Here is a 25,645-nt window from a genome sequence, read left to right as displayed (position 1 = left end):
CAGCATTCAGGCACAGGGGCACATATCAGTAATTCAAGCTACTCAAGAGGCTGAGGCAGGAGGATTGCAAGTTCAGGCAACTTAGGGAGACCCTGTATAAAAATAAATAATAATACATAAAAGGCTGGGGATTGTAGCACAGTGGTAGAGTGCCCATAGTTCAATCCCCAGTACCATTTTTAAAAAGAAAAAGACAAGCTTTCAAAAGAAGGCATCATTCAAGTGTCCACAGGAGAGAAACATGTATTCTAATAAGAATACAACAAAGTTTTCAAGGGATCAGAAGGTTGCATCACATCTTCTAGGAAAGAACCACCTCTCTAGAATGCTAATTAACAAATTTTTCTTGGAACTCTCCCCTAGCTTATGCATCACAGTGACTGGGCATCTAACAAGTTACCTTACTATCAGATCAAAAATTATTCTACAATATATCCAGAAAAATGCAATTAAAATCTTTGAATCACTTTAAAAGTGGGTCCAGTTTTAAGGTAAGAGAATCCACTTCATCCAGAGAATGCTAAAAAGCAAGTATTTGCCATAAAGAGAATTATGCTGGTTGCAGAGCTCCCAGAATCAAAATAAAATTTGTGAGAACAAATTTCTCATACTCTTTGAGTAATTCTACTTCTAGAATCCACACTTAAGAAATAAGAAACACAATTCAAGGTTCATATATAAATATGTATCCCTACAGCATTGTAATGAACCTTAAATTTCCCAAAAGATGGGATAAATTAAATAAATCCTAGTGTGAATGCACAAAAGGCTTGCTCTGCCCACAACACAACAAAAATCATGAGGTAAGGCAGTGGGAAAGAAGTTTATTAGAATGAACTAGAAAATCAGAAGGTGGCAGGGATTCTCACCCCTAGGGCTAAATTAACAGGAAGCTAATAGGAGATGGATGACCCCAGAAAGGCAGGCACCTTATCACAGGTATAGGTTTATGGCTCAGTGACACAAATCTGATCTTAATTGCCTAGTCACAAGATGTTTGAGTTCTACAGATCAAGAACAATGATGACTACTTCCTCGCACTATTCTTATAACTGATAAGTTTGTCCAAGTGCAGTTCCTGACATTATTACACCACCGGCAGGTTAGAGGGAAAAGCTTCCAGAGGCTTGATGTCCACCAGACTCATGGTAATGAAGGAAAACATACTTCACCTGATTATTGTGAAAGACAAGGGTCAGGTAAGGTTATGTAGGAAGTCAAGCTGGAGATCTGGTCTCAATGCTTGATTTCAATAGTCCTGCCATAATGGACTATAATGACATAGCAAAATGCTTACAATATTACATGAAAAAAAAATGTTGCACTTAAAATAGCATATGCAATATAATTCCAACTATATATTAATATACACATTTATAGAAAAAATAAGACAGGAACAATTGCTAATTTTATATAACTAGGTTGTGGAATTTGGGACTTTTATAATAATTTCATACATTTTCCCAGTCTTACACAATACTTGCATTTATTTTTACAATAAGAAATGCTTTTTTAAAGTTACTGTGGATAATACTTTTCATACTGAACAGAAAATATAAATTAGTTCCTTTTCAAACAAAAATATATTAGTAAAAAGTGAAAAAGAATACTGTTGAGTACAGACTTAAATAGGCTGAGTTTTTAGTGCACATTTTCAAGTATTTCAGAATATATTAAGCACATTATTCATTTGTTTTCTAATTCACATATATAAATTAACCAATCTCAAAAAGCTCCTTGGTTCTGTGAATTATTGATGTTGTCACCTGCTAGAGACTTAATTCCAAGAAAAATATACGAATCAGTACATCACAAGCACAAATCCTTTTGACACAAATTCAATTTCTGTGGCAACAATAATATATTGACTTAGCTTTATTTTTCTATTTTATGACACTTACTAATGGTGGAGATAAAAGAAATCTATCATCTTTCTTTATTGTAAATGTAAATGATATCATGCCATCTTGAGAAAGTTAAGGTAAATATCATTCACCACTTTCATTACCACTTGATAATCCCCTAATGTAAATAAGCACATAATGCCAAAATATAAGGGAAAAAAGACAGGATTTTTCAAGCAAGACCTATCTCATAATCCTAATTTTTTTTCCTACTACATAATATAATTAGGCTGCCAACATGTGAAAGACATTATATTAAATACGAAGAATATCTAGTCTCTAACCCTGGGAGCTTAACCAAAATGCAAGACAATGGAATAAGCACCATAATAAGGCATTTTATTGTGATTGAAAGACTCTACCTGCTAATTACCTATGCTTAAATACATGCTAATTAACATGCAAACATTACAGTAATGATCTAAGACCAAAGTCAATTTTTGAGCCATGATTCAGATAAAACTTGTAAAACAGAATCCATTCTTCTTACAGATTAAGAGATTCCTAAAATATCCATTTGTGCAAACATTAAACATTACTATATTCTTGACAAGGCAAACATCCATAAATAAAACACATATCTGTCCTAGAGGAACTTTCTATTGAAAAACAGGTAATAAACACAAGTAACACAAATAAATATACAGAGGATACTGGAAGGTGATGAATACTCTTGATAAAAATGAAAACTGGTATAGACTAAGGGAAGCCTGGAATTTAGGGTGAAAGGGTTTTCAGGTGGGAATTGGGGTAGGCCTAGGTTTTACTGAGAAAGTGGCATTGAGCAAAGAGTTGCTAGTAAGCTAAAGAGTTAGCTCTGTGGATTTTCGGGGTGGGGAGACAGGGGATGGAGGTGGGTAGGTAGATAGAAAGAACAGCCAGAAGAAAGCTATTAGGAAGGAGCTGCCTGGTTCAAGGAAAAAACGATACCACTGTAGCTCCCGCAGTACAAAATAAAGTCAGGAGAAGGAGACAGACTCTTTCCAGACCAATTTAAGAATATGGGGTTTTATTCTTCTAACTGAATAGTCACATATTTTGTAAGTACAAAAAATATTTTATCAATTACCAACTTAAACAGTATGTAATGTCAAACCAGCTTATTAAACAATTACATGATGGAAGAGAGAAAGATCTGTACTCAAACAATCATTTACTTCAAAGCCCTTCAAGTGACTTGTTTGATTGTGCTGCCCGCAGTCATTACTAGAAGGTATGTATTAGAAATATTCCCCAAACACTGAGAGCCAGTATTCAATTTTGGGACAAACAGTTATTTCTGTTAACTAGTTTTAACATAGAATTAGTCTGAGGAGTGGAGGGAATACCCAAATTTGTTTAGAGAAAGGAGGATTAGAAACAACTGATTTACAACCATTTAAACATAATCTGAGGACCCTCAGAACTTTGAGCATCATCCCTGAGAAGTCCCCATTCAGAGGACTGCATACAGCATAGTTCTTCAAGTCATATCTAAGCTGGGCCTCAGGGACCCTTGCAGAAAGTCAGGCACCAGCCTTGGATGCCCCTCCTCCAGGCTCCTATGATGGAGGACCCCTCTCCTTCCTGCAGTTGCTAATCCCTGGATTACCTCAGTATCTCCAAATTGCCCTGCCCCTTTCAACATTTCTGAAAGTGACCCCCACATTAAATCAACCTACTACGGTTCAAATTTCTTCTCTGGGCCAGACTGACACAGTGCCCCACTCCCATCCCTATCTGAAGAGCCAGACTGCTTCTGTTGCCCTACAAGTCCTCCCACTTACCCTTCAAACACTGCCACCATCAGGAAGGTTCTCTAACTTCCCATATCAAGTGTGCCTCTCCTAGGAGCCTTGTAAGGTGTGGCAAAAGCAGTTATTGATCAGAAACAGCCAGTAGAGTTCTAGGATCAATCTCAACTGAATTGGAATTTGGCTCTGATGGCCAGAGAGAAAGAGAGAGAGAGATAAAGTGGGGAGGCTTGGTAGGAAAGACTTAACAGAGAAGGCCATGCAAAGTACACTACTCAGGGGCTGAGGAGGCTCTTATCAGATTTTTCCCTTCCTTCCCACTAAGATCCCCACAAGCATCACCTGGTTCCAGTGATCATGCAGTTTTATGTTTGTCTCATTTTTTTCTTTTTTTTAATCCCTGCACCTACCATAGAACAGGGAACATTGTAGTCCAGTGGTGATTTTCAATCTGACTTCACATGAGAATCACCTAGGAGTGTTTCTTTGCCTGACTAAATCACCAGACCAACTTACAAACTTGTAAGCAGAATCTTCTAAGACTATCATCAAGGAATATCCAAAGATGACACATATAGCTATGGTAGACACCTATTGATTTTTCTGCCTTGAGTGCCTATGTTGTAAGTATGGGCCCAACAGTCCGGACTGCTCTTTGTGTGCCAGCCCTGGCCACTGTTGAACACGAGGTAGAATATAAACCCAAACAGAGCCAGTCAAATCCTTACTCTCCTAGAAACCTGGAATTGATTTTCAGAGACAAAAATCAGAATCTACTCTAGCACAAACCAAGGGTATATATGTATATCTGAAATTTCAAGGCTTCAAACTTGGCAGGATGAAGTTATCAGCACTGGAAACCATATTATGCAGAGCTACAACAATGAATCAAATGCCTAGAGGGAGCAAAAAGAGAATGGAAACAGGGAGGTGGGAGGGAGAAAGAGAATACGCAGTACTGGCTACCAGCTTTCAGTTCCTGGTTCTAGTCCCACATGAGGGCAGGCTACATTAACATTAGTTCCCCCCTTTGTTTTTTAAAGTTGCTTCCTCAAATAAGGTTGCTTCCTCATGATAAAAATATAGTTAGTTAATAGTTCTTATTTTGTAATTTCTCATTTATACTTTTTTACAGTACCATAAACCTTATTACCATAAGCCACAAAAATAACCATGTTCTAACATGTTTCTAAAAAGTCCGAAATTAATTATAAGTCAATAACTAATAAAATTTAACTGTTAATGTATTGATAAAGTTTGAACTTTTAAGGACTAAATTATCACTAAGTTTTCTTGCATAATTTCATTAGTAACTTCTATTACTGTCCTCTAAATTATTTTATTACTTAAAATGAGTGAAAAAGATTGAATATTTACAAAGTTAACATCTGAAAAAGTGAGAAAAAAGAACATTATACCAACTCTTACATTTACTTCCAATATTATCCATAAAATGGGTTATATTTATATTTCTTTTAGAACCATTCACCAAGATATAGTAATTGAACAAATAGGCTACCAGAGGACTACTGCTTTTTCTTTTATAATGGAAAACTTTCAAGGACTCTAAGAGCATGGAGCCTAAAGAGAGTGAGGTATTCCTGGTGGAATGGGGCTAGGTCAAGAGCAGTGGTGAAGAGACAAACCTTAAATAAGAAAGCAGGCATTTCTTTGTGGATACTGGAAGAGAAAAGATGAAGAAACTGGATGAAGAAAAGATGAAGAGAAAAGATGCAGATATTTATGCCTACAGCAAGTTCAAGCAACAGAGGCCTTTATTTTGTCTCTGAACAAGAGATGAAGGTGATTACTGAGTCTGGGGTAACCATATCTAAGATCTTTTAAGCAAAAGCTGTGTATATCTTGTTTGGGAAAAAGTGGATGCTTAATACATACACAAAGGATATCATTAATAAGATACAAAAGAAAATAAGTGCCAGCATTGCCTCTGTGGGGGTGGCACCTTATCTGTGGTCTGGAATAGAAGGGAGGCTCAGTGAATTTCCTACTCTTATGCTGTTGGACTTCTTAAGATGTGCAGACATTACTTTTTCATTTAAAAAAAAAACAGTTATTTACAACAAAAGGGAATCAAGTCCATAGATAGGGTAAAGAGAGTGATAAAAGTTTAGCATAAATGCTAGTTAAAAGTCAGGGCTCTAGAGTTCACCTCCATCAGCCCTCACCCCTGCTGTGGCAGATACTGAAGTTCCCTAACCTCTCTCAGTTCCATCATTTGCAAGACAGGGGAAGTGAGAGTACCACTTTAAAGCCCCACAATGCAGTGATTAAAACAGCGCCTGCCCACTGAGAAAGCTCAAAGTATGTGGCTATTGTGATGATGATTATCTAACAGCATTCAGGACCCACAGTCCAAGGGCATCAGTTCACACAGCTGGGACAGTTTCCACAAGGACACAGCAGCCCAGTTCAGCCAGAGAAGCCGCCACATTGCTCCAAGCTTGGAGATCTGAGGCAATGTGATAAGGCAGCCAAAGGTCATCTTATTTATTTATATTCTACCTTAGGTGAGGTTTGAGGAGGTGAGGAGTTTCAAGGCATCCTGGTTAAAAGGAAGCCCCAGGGTTACCTTTGTGGAGTGTGGGTTTAGTGTGTAGCAATGGTTGGTAATAGAAGACTAACAGTGAAAGACAGAGAGGCAAGGTCAAGAAGCTGGAGGCTGGGATGAAACAGAAAGCATGTGGATATGTCCAGGGACCAAATCTCTTGATGTCTCTCTCAAGCCAATGAACAGAAGGGTCCCAGAACACAATCCCTGTGTCCAGCAGCAGGAAAAAGGTCAAAATGCCATTAATAACTGAGATCCTGTCACATCCCCTTCAAGATGACCACCTTAGAGTATTTTAAACAGCAGTGATGGGATCTACCCTACTTGAGAGTCCATCAAAGAATCACAAACATTAAACTAGTAAAAGCTGTCACATATTAATAGTTGGGCACTATGCCTAACCTATTGTCATACATATTAATTCAACTAACCACACAAAAATCTATAAGCATAAATATTGATTATTTCCACTTAACAGATTGGACTACTGAGTCTGAGCCCCTTTCATCACTGTATTAATGGTGGGGTTCTAAAGCCACACTGCCAGGCCTAGTCCTTCAATGATCCAGGTGTGTTTCTGGTAGTCTTCACACATCCTTGCCAACCAGCACTGGGATCTTTAATAAAAAAAGAAATGGACATTTAGGGTATATGTATAACATTTAAATCACTTTTGAATGAATTAATGAACCAAGCAGGATAAAGTTACAAGAGGAATGTGGCACTTAGCCAAGCATTCAGATTCCTATTATAAGCACAAGTCTAAACTAGCCACCACAGAAAGTGACTTCCAAAAGCTTTTATAAACATAAGCATAAAATAACTAAAAGCAGGATCGGAACAACATATCAATAAGAAAGACCCTCAGAAGAGAGACTAAGGGACATCAGAGCCCAGTTTTAATTGAAGACAATCGCCTTTTATAAAGAAATGAAACTGTCACTTTGAATTTCTGAATGTAGATTATATATATACTCCATTTTTCATGTTTGTTTCTCAAGTTGTCAATTTTTTCATTAAAAATGAATTGTATTGTCATTATGAATAGAATTCCATCCAGGTTTTCAATAAACAAAAACAGTTTAATTCTGAAGTCCATAATTAATGTCACCAATGTTCAAATCTTTTATTTAAAAATGAATAGTACAAAGTTTTTATTTTAGGACATCCAAATAAACAGCTCACCTTGGAAAAATGTAGCAATTAAGAGATAAACCCCGAATATCCTGATAGGATACTTTCCAATAAAACTGGCTAAATAACTGCAGAATCATGAATCTCACAAATAATCCATGTAATAAGGATTTCAAGAAATTCTACACTACAACTTTTGGTGAGCTATGGTACTCAGGTTATTTAGTCATCATTAAACCATGACGGCATGACTTCAATCACAACTGCTTGGGTATACCCCAAGTCCCTCAACACATAGAGAGCTCTTACATGACGTATCAAATCATCCTGGTACCTCCTTCCTTTCCAGGAGTTATGACATGCATGATACTCAAAGATGAAGAGATTAGAAAGCTATTGGGTATTAATTCCATTTACTGATTTACTTCTAGGGCTTATAGAGAGATGATAAAATACATATCCCTTTTAAAAAATTAAAATTAAAAAAATCCTGTAAGACTTCAAAGAAATGAATGACAAAGATTACAAGGAGATACAGTGATTTTTAAAAAGGAATTTCAATAGAATTTATGAATTTTCATTTCTTAGGCTTATTGGTGAGAATACAGCGTTTCCCCTTTCTATGATAAATAAAAATTCCAAAATGACGCTGTTCAGGAAACAATGCACCCACAGCAACAGAAATTTAAATTTCAAGAGAAAAGTGTGTATAAAGGCTTTCTCAACATTTTCATACAATTTACTAAAAAATGTTTACATATAGCTGTCTTCTTCATAATAGTCACTCCTACACCCATAGTCTTAAGGTAAGTAACATTTTAAAGCAGACCTCTACCAATCTGTGAGACTGTCTTTGGATTCATATCCCTAAGCTTTGGGATTTCATTTCCATTCCAGAATCAAGTTAAAAAAAAAGAGAAAATAGCTAACATAAACATATTTTTCCACTATTAAATCCAATAATGGTGATTTAATTTCAGCAAAACATCATCATCAATCACATTAAATTAATGGTGGTGTTAATTTGAATTTTACTGGTTTTATAGTTTTGTTTTGGATTTTATATGTAAATCTATTTTAGTTTTTTGGTTATAAAAGAGCCATAAACATAAAGGCATACTTAGTTTTATATCTATAAATATATTAGTAACATTTTTATTATCATCCAAGTATAAACTGGAGTACCACAAGATTTTTTTGCTAAGACTGATTTTTTTTCCTATGTAGGTTTCTTTTTTTCCTAAGTTTCATTTATTTGCAAGTTTCATAGTTCAATGAACCCCATTTTACAAATTAAGAAGATACCCCTCAGAAGATTTTAGATACTTTCTCTGTCTATTCAGCCCTCAAATCAGAATTCTACATCAACACAAATGTCACTTGATACGTGTGAAAATACCCCAGTTCTACCTCCTCTATACTATGAGATAAAATCCTGGCTCAATTAAGATTTCCCAGTATCAGAAAGTTATTCACATATCAAATATATGTTCCCAGTGCCCTTACAATATAGGCAAAAATTGTACTGATATTTTACTACTATGACAACAAAATAGTAATCCTATAAATGGCAAATATTAACATATAGGTTACAGTGAGCCAAGTGCTATTCTAGCCACTGACACACTGACATGTTAACTTTTAATCTACATAACAGCCCCATTTTACACACAGGAAAGAGGCACAGTAAGCAATTGGCCAAGTTCACAAAGCTATTGTGACATAGCTGGATACAAGACCTGGGAATAATACAAGTCAAAGCCCTTAAATGTTATTCATAATGACCTCTTCTACAAGAAACTCTAAGAATGGCAATTGGTCTGTGAAAAATAAAATCTATGGCAAGCATTTCCAAATAGTTTTCACTAACTAGCAGTAATTTGAATGTTTCAGAATCAAAATTTAGCTTACTTAAACTCTTAAATTCTCCCCTAATAATGACCATTTGATTTGCTATTTGAGAAGAAATTAGTCCCAATGGTAAGGTATTTCAATGCCATCCTGCTGCTCTTGAGAAAACTGTTACCTTTGTAGATCCTGTTCAAAGAAAGCCCATGCTTTGATCCTTAATATCCCATGAAGTAAAAGGTTATGCTTAATCTATATTTTATAGATCTAAAAGTCAAATTAGTGTCTGAGATAAACAAGAAAGAGTGTGATGGTAAGCATATTCTTTAGCATTCATTTCCTTCCTGGTTTAGAGGATACTATGTGCTGAGTTAAAGACAATTACATTAGTGTAATACGTAGCAGTTTTTTCTTGTATTATTCTGCAAACATAAACAAGTTATACACATGTTAATTTACATTCTATATAAAAAGCCAATTTTAACTCCAATTTATAAGGCAATAAATATATAAAGATTCTAGGACACAGCAATAAAGTTATGCCATAAAGTAGAGTTAATTTCAGACAACAATAATAAAAGCATGACAAATTTTAGCATTCCACCAACTGCATAAAGGTGTTTCAGGTAACATCTGTTCAGAAGCAATTGCTACAAGATAGACTAGATGAGATGCAAGGTTTCACAGTATAATAAATGTATGTCAGTTTGCTTGCTTCATAATTAAAGACATGAGTCTTTAAAAAAAGCAATTAAGCCCTGCTCTAAATTTGAGACAATCAGCCCTACCCCCACTCCTTTTTATCCTCAAAGATCCAGAGTAGTCCAGAAGTATTCAATACCATATATCATCCGTTTTTAGCATCTAAATGTACTCTCCCCAGAAATCACTTGACTTATTCTTATGATAGATCATATGTTAAGACCAAAAACATTGTTTTATTAGGAATAATAAATAGAAAAGAAAGTCTGGGAAATTTCAGAGCAATTTCTTGAAAGAGTGGCCTAAATAAATGATTTTACCTTCATCAAAAGGTTACTATGTCTAAGATGTTTGGTAGAACTTTGGCATGCATAAAATCAGGGGCCTGTTGCCTTCAACTAAAAACACTCTCAATTCTTGACAAGTAACTCTAGGACAACTGAAAATGTCAGTTAAGCTGAGAATTAAAGTAAAGGAATAATTCTTTTTTAAATAGAGCATCTTCAGCTTCATCTTTTCTCAGCCTTAATTATAAAAATGATACACCACGCAAAAGCCAAATAAAGGTTTAGACTCTTATCCCAGTCATTTTTCATTTTTTATTGTATTTGGTTATCTTACATCTGCCCAAATTACAAACCTTCCAAAAAAATTCAAGTAATACAAGGGAGAGAGTTAAACAAATCTGATGGTTCTCCTATAACCTTATAATGTGGTCATCCTGGAAACTATACTACCTGCTTAGTTTCCTATGGCAGCTGTAACAAATTACCACAAATCTGAAGGTTCAAAATACTGAAAATTCATTCTCTCAGTTCTAGAAGCCAGAAGTCCCAAATCAGTTTTCTGGGCCAAAATCAAGGAGTGGTTGGGACTGCTTGCTCTCTCCCTCTCTCCCTCTCTCTCTCTCTCTCCTCTCTCTCCTCTCTCCCCTGTTGGGGAGAACCACTACCTGACTCTTATACCTTCTGATCACCCATTTCTACCTCTGTAGCCACAAAATGATACATGTATGTGCACTTAGGACCCAAGCTGACACCCAGACTAATCTACACATGTTTTAAATCTTTAATCATGTATGCAGAGTCCATTTTGCCATATCATGTAACATTTACAGGTTCCCAGGATCCAAGAGTGGATATCTTTTGGAAAGTCATTACTCAATTTACTACACCTGCCTCAAAATAAACTCAAAGCAATTAGCAAGGATGTACTAATCTCATCAAGCCTCCTTTGTTTTCAACTTTAAATTCCCACTTCAGTAAACAAAAGGTCTCCAACCTTATACCTCTTTCCACCTTACAACCTGCATATAACCAGGAAATCACTAACTATTCATTAAAGGCATTATGACAGGTGTGATGGCGCACACCTGTAATTCCAGCAACTCAGGACGCTGCAGCTGGAGGATTGTAAGTTGGAGGCCAGCCTTGGCAACTTAGAAAAATTTCATCTCGAAATTAAAATAAAAGAAAAAAAAATCTGGGATGTTGCTCAGTGGTAGAGCACCTGTGAGTTCAATCCCAGGTACTACCAAAAAAAAAAAAAAAAGGCATCACTAATTATTGTTAATGGTTCTCTTAAATGAGACAATCAGTGAAGATTAAAATTCCCAGCAACTATAAAGAGTAATACAGGGCAGTGATTAAGGATCAAAGCTATGTGACCTTAGGCAGTCTCTTCATATGATAAACACAGATAATATAAAATTTATAAGTCATGGACTTGGACTGAGCACCTGTACTGAGGCTGACAGACCAAACTAATATCATTTACTCACAGTAACTTGAGTTTGGCAAGCTGAAGAAGGCCAGCCAGCCAGTTAACTAATTAGGCTATAACCAACTGTTAAGCTTTAACCAAATGACCACTTTGATTGACTAAGCTGTCATCAATTAAATTGTTTTCTATGACCTCACTATTTTCCTATAAATTCTGTCTAATCACAACATTGGAGTTTTCAGAACTGCCTCTAGTTCTAGGAACTGTCCAATTTGCAAATCATTCTTATTTTGCTTTGCTCAAATAAAGAGACAGGCAAACCAAAACAGCTACTTAGGAGGCATCCTTAAAATTGGTATATTAGCCTTAGGCCAGAAAATCAGGTAAAGCTGAGCAAAGACCTCCAGCCCTTCTTAAGAATCCCAGTGCTGGGGCTGGGGCTGGGCTTGTGGCTCAGCGGTAGAGCACTTGCCTGGCATGCACTAAGGCCCTGGGTTCAATCCTCAACACCCACATAAAAATAAACAAACAAACAAAATAAAGGTATTGTGTCTAACCAAAAAATAAATATTTTTTAAAAAAAGGATCCCAGTTCAAAAAAATGATCCAAAATTGTCAGTCTGATCAGGTTCCTGGTAGAAACATTCTAAATATCTCCATAGAAAAGCAATCCCAGGGGCCTTGGTTCAGTGGTACAGCACTCACTATAAGTATAAGGTTCTAGATTTGGTTCCCCCAAAAGCAAGCCATTAAGAAAGAAAATTGTCTTGTTTAAGCCTCCTGGAATCCTACAGGTTAAGATAAAGCAATGAAATGAACTTACAAAGATCAACAGGAGCTAGCCACCATGAGACCAAGCCAAAGACTGCACATACCAGAACAATTATATAAAGACTAGTAACAGACAAGTAAAATGTTTTAAGGGAGGGGGGTCTAAAAAAAGGGGGACCACTCAGGCAGAATTGAAAAGGAAGTAGATCTAATGTGGTGATCACAACTGATGATGGAATTTCAAAGATCACATGAGTACAAATTACTTCTAAATATGAAATCACAATTCAAATCAAATCCCATCCACACAGTATTTTTGATATGTTTATTCATTTTAGAGCAAAAAAGTAAAGGTGCAGGACAGGCTGAATAAGTTGTCTGCAGGGCATGCCAAACAAAGTTAGCTGCAGAGTTACCTGGCCACTCAAACCCTAGGTCTGGTTCTTTATCACCTGTTTGCTTCAAGCCCAAAGGCCTAAGCCCCCACTCAAGGCTGAATGCTTCGCCCCCCTGATCAAGACTGAACACTCAACCTGCCGCTCAAGGCTGAACACTTAACCCCCTTGTGTGCCAAGCAGGCAGCTTGCAGACCCAGAGACCCCATTAGATTTGGGCTATAAAAACTCCCTTCCTCCAGGCCTCTCTCTCTCTCTTGCTCTTGCTCTCTCTTGTTCTTGCTCTGTCTCTCTTGCGCGCACACTCTCTCTTTCTCTCTCTCTTTTCTCCTCTGTTGCACTGCTGCAATAAAAATCTACTGGTCGCTCCAAGTGTTGTGGTCACTTTCCTTTCATATTAGATTTTAGATGTCATTCCATCACGCTTTTAACAAATGGTGTGATGCAAAAGGAAATATGGCACACCTAAGCAATGAAAAACATAGAAACTAGAACCCAAATCACAGGATATAGACTTTGATGACACTAAACAGAAATATTGATTTGGGTTCTGTTTTCACAACCTCTTTGCTGGGAATTAGGGAAAATAATAACTCCCATGTTCCATATGAACCACTGGAGTCAAGACAAAACAGAACGATTTTTTTTTTTTTTTTTAAATCAGGGATTGAATCCAGGGGCCCTTAACCACTAAGTGACATCCCCATCCCTTTTTATCTTTCTGAGACAGGATCTCCCTAAATTGCTTGGGACCTTGCCAAATTGTTGAGGTTCACTTTGAACTTGGGAAACTCCTGCCTCAGTCTCCCAAGCACTGAGATAGGCATGTGCCACCATGCCAAGCTAGAATGAAATTATTAACCCAGGAGTAGATTATAAAAGGAAGTCATTATTCCAGTGGATTTTTCTCATATTGAATCTTTCACCACCAAATTAACTCTCTCCTATTCTTCAAATCTGTCAAGAAAACAATGATCAAGTACAGGCTTGGTCATTTTGATACTTAATTTAGTATAATTAATTCCTATTGTTCCTCATTTTCAGTATGCTGATGTATCTCATAGCCATGCTCAGTTGATTTTGGTTTGTAGGAATGAAGATTGAACACAGGACCATGAACATGATGGGCAAGCAATCTTCCACTGAACTACATCCCCAACCCTTTTTATTTTGAGACATAGTCCTGCTAAATTGCCCAGGCTGGCCTAGAACTGGTGATTCGCCTTCTTCAGCCTCCATAGGAGCTAGGATTACAGGGCTGTGTCTAAGGGAAGGCTCAACTCTTCCTTATTTTTTTAAATATTTTTTAGTTGTTGATGGACCTTTATTTTATTTACTTATTTATATGTGGTGCAGAGAATCTAACCCAGTGCCCCACACTCTACTGGTATGCCAGACTCTAGCCCCTCAACTATTATTTTTAATGATTTTTTTCTATATTTAACTAAATGTCATATTGAGCAACTGGTTCACAAGCCACTATTCCCTTAATTTGTGAATCATGAGGCAAATTACTCAAGTTTTACTTGTCTACAAATCGCAAATGCTGTGCTATCACTATATTAAAAAATATTTTTCACTACTCTTAAGTCAATGAAGAGGTTAATATTACATTTCAATTTGGTTGGGCCCGACTCACATCTATCAAGCTTCTAGGAGTTACTTACACACACACACACAACCAAATGAATCAATAGTCTTTCACTAGCTAAGACAAAACTTTCAAGGTGCTAATCATGACAGTTCCCTTGAGTGTTGAAGTGAGTAAGTAAAGCAAATCAGAAGAGCAAGTTTCAAATACTTAGACTTCTTTCCAAACCAAACATTCTTTAGCAGTGACTACATGACCCGCCAAGTTTTAAAATGGGCTGTTTCAACTTGGAAAAATGCATCTACCTTAAAAAGCTCTTATTGAATTAAAAATTAAGCAGAAAAATAAATACTATCACCTAAAAGTTCACTTTCTGTCTTATACCCTCTTACTCTAAGGAAAAGAGAGAAGTTCGATTTTTTTAAAAATGCAATGTTCACGTAGATGACGTCAACACATACACATTTGAACTGCTTTACAGGTCGGCCTTAAGAAATGTGGGCCAGCACAACAATCAGTGCATTTGTACAATTATCCTAATAGAATTGGACCCATCGTGGTCGATCTATGAAGATTAGCAGCTCTAGATATTTAGAACAAAATTTAGTCCCCAGTCTCGGTGTGCCCAACCTGGCTGTCAGCCACGTCTAAATTTAATGGGCTCCAAGGATTCGAGGACCGGTTCACATCACCTGGGTGAGGCGAGAGCAGCCGCATCCCAGCAGTAGGCGATACTTACAAATTTGGGGCGTTTCTCCCCAGGTTCCTCTGGCCCGCGAGGCAACGGAGGGTGTTGGGGGCCTTTCTTGCGCTGAATCTTGCTCTCCCGGCAGCTGCGGAGCAAGGCGGAGGAGGGATAGGGGGCCCCGGCGGCGGAGCCATAGGCTGGGTGGTGCAGCCGCGGCCGGTGCCGCTCCATCTTTCCCCACAGCACCCGGACCAAGAGAAGGCAATCCTTCACCAAGCACAGTCGGGGATCAAGGATCAGGGTGGGTTCGCCTTCCCGGTTCCGCCGCCCACGCCGTTGACCCAGCCCAGCCCAACCGCTACAGCACAGGCCCGGGCCAACACATCCGAAATCTCCCGCCACCTAGGGTCCGCCTTAGATTCGCCAATCCCGCGCCGCTGGTTCAATTACACGTCATAACCCCGCCCCTTCCGGGACTGTCATAAGGTGATTGGCTGTTCTGCCTGTCTATTCCGCTACTCTACTCCTCCAGCAGTCCTCGCTGTGCAACTTAAAGGCACAGAATGAGTTCGGATTTGTAGACCCCAGGCAGAACCCATGAGAAAGTCACTTTCCTCTTCTTGGAATTTGGAGAAACCGCTTCTCGCCAAACTGGAAGGCGATCGAAACTGACTGTGTGCCTTTGGAACACTGATGGAATGCAAAATTATTTACTAGCCTCTTACATGTCTCCGGAGGCTTCCGTGGGTTGGCCACAGAAAAGTGCTGGACACTCTGGGAAAGAATGTATGCTGGACACACTTAGCGCCCGCACAGTGCCTAAATAATGCCTGTTGGCTCTGGGTTAGGAGAGGGCGCCACCAAAAATTAGCCTGATTGGACACAAACCTTTACACAAATAACGGTTATAGTAGTTCTCTAATTTATTGAGAACACAGAGGAGAGAGAAATTTTGTCCCACCGTCCCAGACATGGGACACTATAAAAACCTAAATAGAGTATATAGTATGTAATATATAATTATATAAAATGTAATATAATGTGTAATAATTATAACAATTTAAGTATGTTAAAATAAATATAATATTGGTTAATAATAATATGATAATATATGAGCACTCGATGATGAGTTCCAACTTATTTTAATGCACCTGTATCAATTTCATTGAAATATTCACAGAACTGAATACTTAGGTCTTTAATAGGTTAAACCTGAAGATCTACTCCAGATCTGGGAGGGATGCATAGGTGGTGGGGCATTCAGTTAAAAGGCATTTCAGGGAGGTGGAAGGCCAAGAGTGGTCAAAAGCATGAAGTTGAAGCAAATTTGTCAGCATATAATAAATGCCCTTGAACTGAAACTATGCAGAAGATTTTGTGTATTATGACAGTCAAGATAGGAAGTTAGCACAGTTTTCTCATGTATTAGTGTACTTTTTCCTTTCTTTAAAAGCCATCTTTTCCTTTGAACTATTTCCTTATAATATCCATCTTCTGAATATATGAAAGTGGTATGGACCAGTAAACATGTATTACTAATTTTGGCACAAGAAACAATTCCAGGTACTCAAGAGAGATTAGCATAGAGGTTCAGAAAAACAGGCCTTGGTTCCAAATAAATCTTCACAGATTTTTCGTTTCAGGATTTTTGTTTAGTTAATTTGGGCATTTTTTTTAATGTTTGTTTTTACTCTATCAAACGCTCTGTAGCCAACTCTGTTCTCAAAGTTCACTTAATCTTTAGGGAAACTTTCAAGAGAACAGCAAGATGGTTTGAACTAGAAGTAGTTCTTTTCGTTTTGATGACAGACCAAGAAGCAAGTTTTATTCTAGACATTTACTACCTATATGATGTTGGAAATAATGCTTGACTTTCTTTCATTCTCCATCTATATAAGGGAGATAATAATGGTCATACTTCCCAAATAGTGGTGCTCTCAGATTTAAGTGAGATAGCATATATAAAGTTCTTAGAGCTTTAGTATCCTCCAGCCAAAGACTAGCAGGAGAAATAACTGAAGTTGGAAAAGTTTGGGCTTATTACAGAGAGCAAGAACATGCACTATGAAAAATTATGATTTTTTCTCAGTTAGAGGGTGCTAGAAAGCACTAATAGAATTTGTGCTTTGATTAGGTGATTTGGGGAAGACTCCAAAGAATAAAGTAGGGAGGACTGCTCTGCATTAAGTGCCATCAGGAAGTGGGAACAGTTCAATGAGTGGGTATCTTAAATCTTATCTAGCACCATGTCAGTGTGGTTTCAAGATGGTGGGATAGAGAAGGTCGCTTTCCTGACTGCTCCATGGCGTTAAACCAAGAAAGCAGACAGCGGGCTTCCCAACAAGGTGGGTAAACCAAAAACAAAAAAGGTGGGTACTTTACTGGAATTTAATACTGGACACTCAAAGCACCATGTCAGGCTAAAGAGCAAGGCTAACGGTATAACTCACAACCAAAGCAATTATTCCTATCAAGGAGAGGAGCTACTTGGTATCAAAAGACAAAATAACAATATTAGTTTAAAGATCTTATTGGCCTATTTTTACAATTCTAGAATAAGACCAACACCTCATTGTATCCATTAAAATGAGTGTTCCAATAAACTGAACAAAAGATTTTGTCTGTTTTGGAAGAAAGTGAAAATGAAGAACAAAAGGCTAACTGATCATTTCCATATTCTTTATAGGGTAAAAATGGAGGAAACTTTCTTAGCATGCCATCTCAGGTAAACTGGTTCCTTCTCATTAGTTGCTATGAATCTCTTAATTTTTATTCAAGAACTAGCCCATTTCAAAATTTGGTTTGAATATGAGTACCCCAGTTTGGTCTGTTCTGCTGGAATCAACTATAGGAGCTTTTAACCCAAAACGCAGGAAGAAAGGGAAAAACAGAGAAAGGGTGAAAGGGAGAAAGGAAGGAAGAGAGGAAGGGAGGAAAAAAGGAAGGAAGGACAACATCAAAAATGAACCTTAATTTAAACAGGACTTTGGATGATATTGACATGTCAATGTAGGTTATTCATTTGTAATAAATGCATCCCTCTGATGCAGGATATTAATTGGGGAGGGTATGTATTCATGTTGGGGGTGGATACAGGTGGATCTGGGGACTGTCTCTAATTCCTGTTCAGTGTTACTGTGGACTTAAAACTGCTCTAAGAAATAAAATGCAGGTGTTTTTTTTTTTATTTAAATGTGATCAAAACTGACTTAGGACAGAAGGCAAAATATCCAAGTTTAAATATGCTAAATTTGAAATGCCCAAAAGAGACACTTGCTAAAAATCTAATTTTAAACATGCTAGGTTTGAGATGCCTAAAAGAGATACTTGTAAAAATATGAAGAGTTACTATACTCTGGTTTTATATGTTATTTCTGTCAATTAACACTATAATATTAAAACTGTGATACTGTATTTAATAGAAAATTGCCTATAAAATATTATGGATACTATAAAAATATTATTTTTAACTTATTAATTATAAACACGAGTCTTCCTGTGTTACCTAAGCTGACCTTGAACTTCTAGGCTCAAGGGATTCCTCCTGCTTCTGCCTTCCAAGCAGCTGGGACTACAAGTGTGCACAACTGTGCCTGTCTCTTATGAATTATTTAGACTGAAAAAATTACCTAATTTTTTTTTTTTTTGGTACCAGAGATTGAACCCATGAGTGCTTAACCACTGACCCACATCCCCAGCCCTTTTTTAAATATTTTATTCAGAGACAGGGTCTCTCTGAGTTACTCAGGCCTTGCTAAGTTGCTGAGGCTGGCTTTGATCTCACTATCGTTTTGCCTCAGCCTCCCAAAACACTGGGATTACTGGCATGTGCCAGCACACTGAGAAATTACCTAATTCTTAAAGGAATAAATGGAAGGGTTAAGAGCTCATTTTACAACACAAATCTTAAGTACAGAATAAATTTTCTTCTTTTCTATATTAAAAAACTTATTAATATGTTGTTTTGTACTATAATTTTTTAAGATGTTGCCATTGGTGAACCTGGTAAAGTATACAGAAAATTTCTTTGATTATTTCTTACTACTGCATGTGCATCAACAATTATCTCCAAATAAAGTTTAAGAAATAAAAAAAAACTAAGCTTAATCATAATGGCTTCTATGTCTTTATTAAATAATAATGCTTTGTTATATGCACACAGAACATTCTTTGTCTCTACTTAGAAAAAAAATAGGGGAAGTGTTCTTGTTTTGTCTCATTTCATCATGATGACTTGTCTGACATTGGTGTTCTGCAAGATGTTGTCCATCAGGAAAACAACATGACCTAGGTCTGAGTTTCAAGCCTGCCTTTAAAAACACTGAGACCAGCTGTAAGTATCAAACTAGTTCCCTAATGTCAAAGACGATGCTTTCCATTTGTGGTATCTTTGGCACATAAAAGGCACTAAATATAAATAAACAGAGCTAATAATTGATATTCATGTTTACATAGAGCACTCTGTTTTTGTCATAGAAGATCCTTGCAACTTCAGTGAACCAGTGAAAATAATATTTCTGTATGTTTTATATTTTGAAAGCATATTTCACGTGTTATTTAAAGCTCACAACAGTATGCACTACATTTCATTCTGATTACCAAACAACAAGGACATGATTCACTCCATGGAATTAACAATTTTGGAAGCTATACTTGTATAGACAGAGTTGCACTGAGACAAAATTGAAGGAAATGAAAGGCAGACCTGGAAAAGCTTGGTATCCAGGAATACTCTTCTTTATCACGTCTGTCCAGTCTCAACATCCATTCACTCTAAATGACCATAGGAGAAAGTCCTGAAAAATTGAGAAAAGGAATGCAACATCCCTAATCAATTGTAGAAAAAATAAGCTACCATTTTACCTACACTCAATTGACAAATATTACAAAGTCCCATGTCATCAAGTTTTGGTCAAACTGTAAGGATACATGAATTCCTACATAGATAGTAGAAATGCAAAACTGATTCACTCACTTTAGACAACAAACAACTTGGTAATACTAATAAAAGTAAAGAAACCTATACCTATGACCCAGCAATTCTAGATGTTTCCCAAAGATACACTCAAAAGAATTTCTGTATGCCTGGCACAGTTGGCACATGTCTGGAAACCCAGTTACTTGGGATGCTGAGGCAGGAGGATTGCAAGTAGACAGAGGGTTGGGGATGTAAAGCAATGGTAACTCACTATTTGGTTTAATACCCACAATAAATATATATATATATATATATATATATATATATATATATATATATATATCAAACTGCCCTGTAGTCAAAGCAAGAATAAAATATATGGAGGTTAATAATACAATGGAATCTAACAATATATTTAAAATAACTAGTGTATAAATAACGCATAATTTCTGCAAGATGTTGTCCATCAGGAAAACAACATGATATGGATAAATTTAAGCTGGACCTTATGGCACACAGCCTGGAGGCTAAGGCAGGAGGATTGTGAGTTCAAAGCCAGCTTCAGCAACTCAGAGAGATCCTGTCTCTAATAAAATAGAAAAAAGTGGATGTGGCTCAGTGGTTAAGCACTCCTGGGTTCAATTCCGAGTACAATCAATCAATAAATAAACAAATAATTCATAAATAAATCTCAAAAAAGAAAAAGAAAAATCAAGTTACAAAATATAAACAGCATGATCAAACATTACATATGTATACTATGTATATTCATATGTATATACATATATGTAATACATATGCTTGTATGTATACATGTAATAACATTGCAAAAAGACAAGAGAAATATACATAACATCTTCACCTACTTGCACTGTGGAAAGGAAAAAGGGGAAAAAATTAAAGCTGAAATTTTATAGCTAAAATACATGTCATGTTTTATTTATTGAAAGAAAAAATATGAAGTAAAAGTCTAGTAAAATGTTAAAGCATATTTAATCCCAGAGGTGAGTAAATTGGTGTGTATTTTATTATATTCTGTAGTATTCTATTTGTTGGAAACATTTTATATTAAATTTCCAATGAAATATACAGACTAGCAGTAAAATAGCAATGTCAGAGACAGCTCCCTTAACTCTTGCTTCTCCTCCACAAATTTTTGGTTTATTAGCATGGACTCATAGTCCATATGTGGAGATATGAAATTATGTCCTCTTAGGATAACCTTAAGTTTTATTTTGTTTTAAATTCAAGTAACAAAATCAACTCTTTCCTCTTTCTTTCCTTTCCACTTTCTTTAATCCTATTCTCACAGCTCTTTCTTTTCTCTTACAATAGTATGAAGAAAGAGCACCAACGTTAAAGTCACTTCATCCCTCTTCTACTTTCACTTTAACTGGAAATTCAGTTCTTTGTCATGCATGCTTTCCAAAAAGTGAATTAAACAAAACCCATTTAATTACAAATCTAGTTTATAGCTTAATTGATTTAACTTCACCACATTTATCATTATTTTGCCACAGTGGAAATATACCTCACTACACACAAATCCTATGCCATTTTATATTGGATCAATTATTTGGCCAATAGCATTGATTTTGCACCTTCACTTCAGATCCTCAATGGCAGGATATAACAGCATTGCTTATACTATCACATTTGGGGCATGACACCTTCTATACTCTTCCCCAGGCTGGTCTGTATTGACTAAAATTGCCTTTGCTTTACAGTATAAGGTTGTATGAGAAAGAAATTAGTTTTATACACAAAAATGATCACTGACATAGTCAGAGTATGTGCCTACATCAGCATTTCAGCATCATTGACATTTGGGGCTTTGGCATGGGAGATTGTCCTGTGCATTATGGAATACTTGGTAGCTTTCCAAGCCTTATCCACTGGAGTTCAGTAATACCTACAGATGTCACAACCAAAGCTTTCTCCAGATTTTGCCAAATAATATATCACTTTATGGATGGATATATCACATCCATTTTGATTACTTATTCATCCATTGATAGATATTTGAGTGTTTCCATCTTCTGACTATTACAAATAATGTTACTTACAAATGTTTGTGTATAGCCAGGCACAATGGTGCATGCCTGTAGTCCCAGCAGTTTACGGCTGAAATGGGGGGATCAAAAGTTGGAGGCTAGTCTCAGCAACTTGGCAAGATACTGTCCCAAAATAAAAAATTAAAAAAGCAGGGGGTGTAGCTCAGTATTAAAGAAAGGGGCAAGGGGAATTCTTGCTGAACCAATCAAACACAATTCTTGCTGAAGGCAGGCCAGAGTAACAGGGTATCAAGTCAGATAACCCAGGTAGGGGATGAACTGATTTAGCAGGATGAGCAGAATTATTGCTCAAACTGGATTCTACAAAGAGGTAAGCCCAAAGTCTGGCTTAGTCAAAAAGGACTCAAAGAAGGCCTACTCAGGTTTGATCTAAAGAGAAAATCTTTAATGCACTGGAGAACTCCTGGGATAGACTATAGGGAACCCTATGTTTGAAGAGCTACCAGATGTTTCCAAAGTGACTGCCCTATTTTATATCACCACCAGCAGTGCATGAGGGTCCCAATTTTGCCACATCCTCATCAACAATTTTTTTATTTTTTAAAATTTATGTATTCATTCTAATTAGGTATATATGACAGCAGAACACATTTTGATTTATTGTACACAACTGCAGCACAACTTTTCATTTCTCTGGTTGTACATGATATAGCGTTGCACCATATGTGCAGTCACATATGTACCTAAGGTAATGATGTTCATCTCATTACACGATCTTTCCTGCTCCCCTTCCTCACCCTCCCCTTTGCCCAATCACAGTTCCTCCATTTTTCCCATGCCCCCCCCCCGCCCCATTATGGATCAGTATCCAAGTATCAGAGAGAACATTCAGGCTTTGGTATTTGGGATTGGCTTACTTTGCTTAGCATGATATCCTCCAACTCTATTCATTTACCGGCAAATGCCATAATTTTGTTCTCTTAATGCTGAGTAATATTTCATTGTGTATATATACCACAGTTTCTTTATCCATTCACCTATTGAAGGGCATCTAGATTGGTTCCACAGTTTAGCTATTGTGAATCGAGCTGCTATAAACATTGATGTGGCTGCGTTGTTATAGTGTACTCTTTTGGGTATAGACCGAGGAGTGGGATCTCTGAGTCAAATGGTGGTTCCATTACAAATTTTCTAAGGAATCTCCATACTGCTTTACAGATTGGTTACACCAATTTGCAGTCCCACCACTCATCAACAATTATTATGTGACCTTTTTAATCTGGCCACCCTAATGGGTGTGAAGTGGTTTTGATCTGCCACTATTTGTGTGTGTGTGTGTGTGTGTGTGTGTGTGTGTGTGTGTGTACGCGCGCGCGCGCAAAAGAGAGAGAGAAAGAGAGAGAGAGGGAGGGTGAGGGAGGGGTAGGGAGGAGAGCATGCTACTGGAACATAGTTACACCTATTCTTTTACATACTGTCTATAGGTACTTTTGTTCTACAACAGCAGAAGAGATTTGCAAAAGAGATTTTATGGCCTGTAAACTCTAAAATATTTTTTCCCTTTTGATATATCACAGTTACTTTTGTTTAGTTATATCTTTTTCTTTCTTCAGTGTAAGTAGTCTAATAAGAAGCAAATATTAATTTTCATGATAGTGCTAAGAACTTGCTTTGCCATATTATATTCTCACACAGGATTTTTAACACCTTAAAAAAAAAACTCTGTTTAACAAGGTCAAGAAGATCTTGCCATTATAATGAATCACCATGGAAAACATAGTTGATTTAAGGTATGTATAAAAAGCAAAATTATTATATGGATATGTGATTCTTCTTAAATACAGTTAAGCAATTTGTGCTCTGATAAGTTTTCTCCAGGGTCTTAAGCTGTAAGTTCAGATAGAAATTCTTCATGGGGAATGTAATTAGTATAACATGGTTTAATGTCATGCTTAATAGTTTCCCAGAATGTTCTGATTAGAAAATTAATCTGCCCGTGTTTGTAGATGATGGAACCATTTTAAAGGGAACAGAAATATTCCTATTTGTGTGAGACACTTAACTAAGGTTTAGTTGAAAGTATTAGATATCACTACCAGATCACACACCAATATTTGAAATAAATCGAAAAAAAAATTAGCTCGGCTAAACTGAGTCCTGTGGTCCATACCAAGCACATCCACTCCAAATTCCATACATGCATGAAATCATGCACAACCAGGCGTGCCAAGTTTTAGGAGGCCATCAGTGATGAGTGTGACATTGACCCCATCGGCAGTTACCATGGAGACAGTGACTTGCAGATGGAGAGAAACAATGCACACAAAAAGCAACTGGCAACAAATATGTACCTTGGCCATCCTGGTGGACCTGAAGTCAGGCACAATGGACTAGGTGAGGTTGGGAACCTTCAGACAGTTCTTCAGGCCAGACAACATCGAGTTTGGCAGAGTAGGGCAGGGAATAACTCAACAAAGACCGCTATACAGGAGGAGCTGAGCTGGTGGAATTCCATTCTGAATGTTGTGAGGAAAGAGTCAGAAAGCCGTGACTATTTCCAGAGTTTCCCACTGACTCACTCTCTGGGGGGCTGCACCAGGTCAGGCATGGGCACTCTGCTCATCAGCAAGATATGAGAGAGGTATTCAGACCACATCATGGACACTTTCAGCATCATGCCCTCTCCCAAAGGGCCATATGCAATAATGGAGCCCAACAATACCACTCTCTCTGTCTACCAGGTGGTAGAAAACACAGATGAAACCTTCTGCATTGACACTGAGGTTCTGTAGGACATCTGCTTCCATACCATGAAGCTCATCACCCCCACAGCAACCTCAACATCCTAGTGTCATGAATGGTATCACCACCTACATAAGCTTCCCAGACCAGCTGAAGCATATCTGCACCAGCTGGCCATTTTCATGCTGCCCTTCCCTCACATGGCTTCTCACCCCTGATCAGCCAGAGCATCATGTGCCTTGATGGTGCCCGAGCTCACCCAGGAGATGTTCCACACCAAGAACGTGGTGGCCACCTGTGACCCCACCAGGGCCATTACTTGTCAGAGGTCACCATCTTCCAAGGCCACATGACCATGAAGGAGGTGGAAAAGCAGAAACTCAACATGCAGAACAAGAACACCAGCTACTTCGTGGAGTGGATCACCCATAACCTACAGACCACCACGTGCAACATCCTGTCAAGTGACTTCGTGAGGTAGACCACCTTCTCTGCAATAGCACAGCCGTCTAATAGCTGCTCAAACACACCTTGGAGCAGTTTATGGCCATGTTCTGCTCAAGACTCATGTCTCAACAAGTGAGGACATGGACCAGATGGAGTCCACCAATCCTGAAAGCAACATGAACAGTCTGGTGTCTGGGTACCCACAGTACCAGGATACCACACCAAGGTATAAGGAGAATTTGAGGAGGAGGCTTAAGAACTTCTCAAATAAATCCTGCTTCTTTGGTGAATAAATAAAGGTGAATGTGAATAATTCCTGCTGTCCTCCAGCATCATCTTTGTATACTAAAGTGCTCAGGCATGCCTGTCAGAAGTTAACGATTGGTGGGATAATGTGGATCTCCTCTTAAAAGGACAGTACTGTTGCTGGGCTGGGGCTGTAGCTCAGTGGTAGAGTGCTTGCCTA

General features: G+C 37.5%; 1 protein-coding gene and 1 pseudogene across 1 annotated transcript in view; one reads left to right on the top strand and one right to left on the bottom strand.

The window, feature by feature from the left end:
• The window catches only part of Diaph3 (diaphanous related formin 3), a 455,034-nt gene extending 439,545 nt beyond the window's left edge, over positions 1–15,489 (bottom strand). The window contains exon 1 of the mRNA XM_005338141.4: positions 15,109–15,489. Within this exon, the coding sequence (XP_005338198.1) occupies positions 15,109–15,288 (180 nt within the window). The 5' untranslated portion in view covers positions 15,289–15,489. The remainder of the gene's footprint in view (positions 1–15,108) is intronic.
• An 8,702-nt stretch (positions 15,490–24,191) lies between these two features.
• Positions 24,192–25,435, top strand: LOC144365116 (tubulin beta-2 chain pseudogene; annotated as a pseudogene).
• The last annotated feature ends 210 nt before the right edge of the window (positions 25,436–25,645 follow it).

Source organism: Ictidomys tridecemlineatus, chromosome 6 (genome assembly GCF_052094955.1).
Source record: "Ictidomys tridecemlineatus isolate mIctTri1 chromosome 6, mIctTri1.hap1, whole genome shotgun sequence".
Taxonomy (NCBI): domain Eukaryota; kingdom Metazoa; phylum Chordata; class Mammalia; order Rodentia; family Sciuridae; genus Ictidomys; species Ictidomys tridecemlineatus.
The sequence above is the reverse complement of the archived record's forward strand: the minus strand, read 5'-3'. Positions and strand labels throughout refer to the sequence as shown.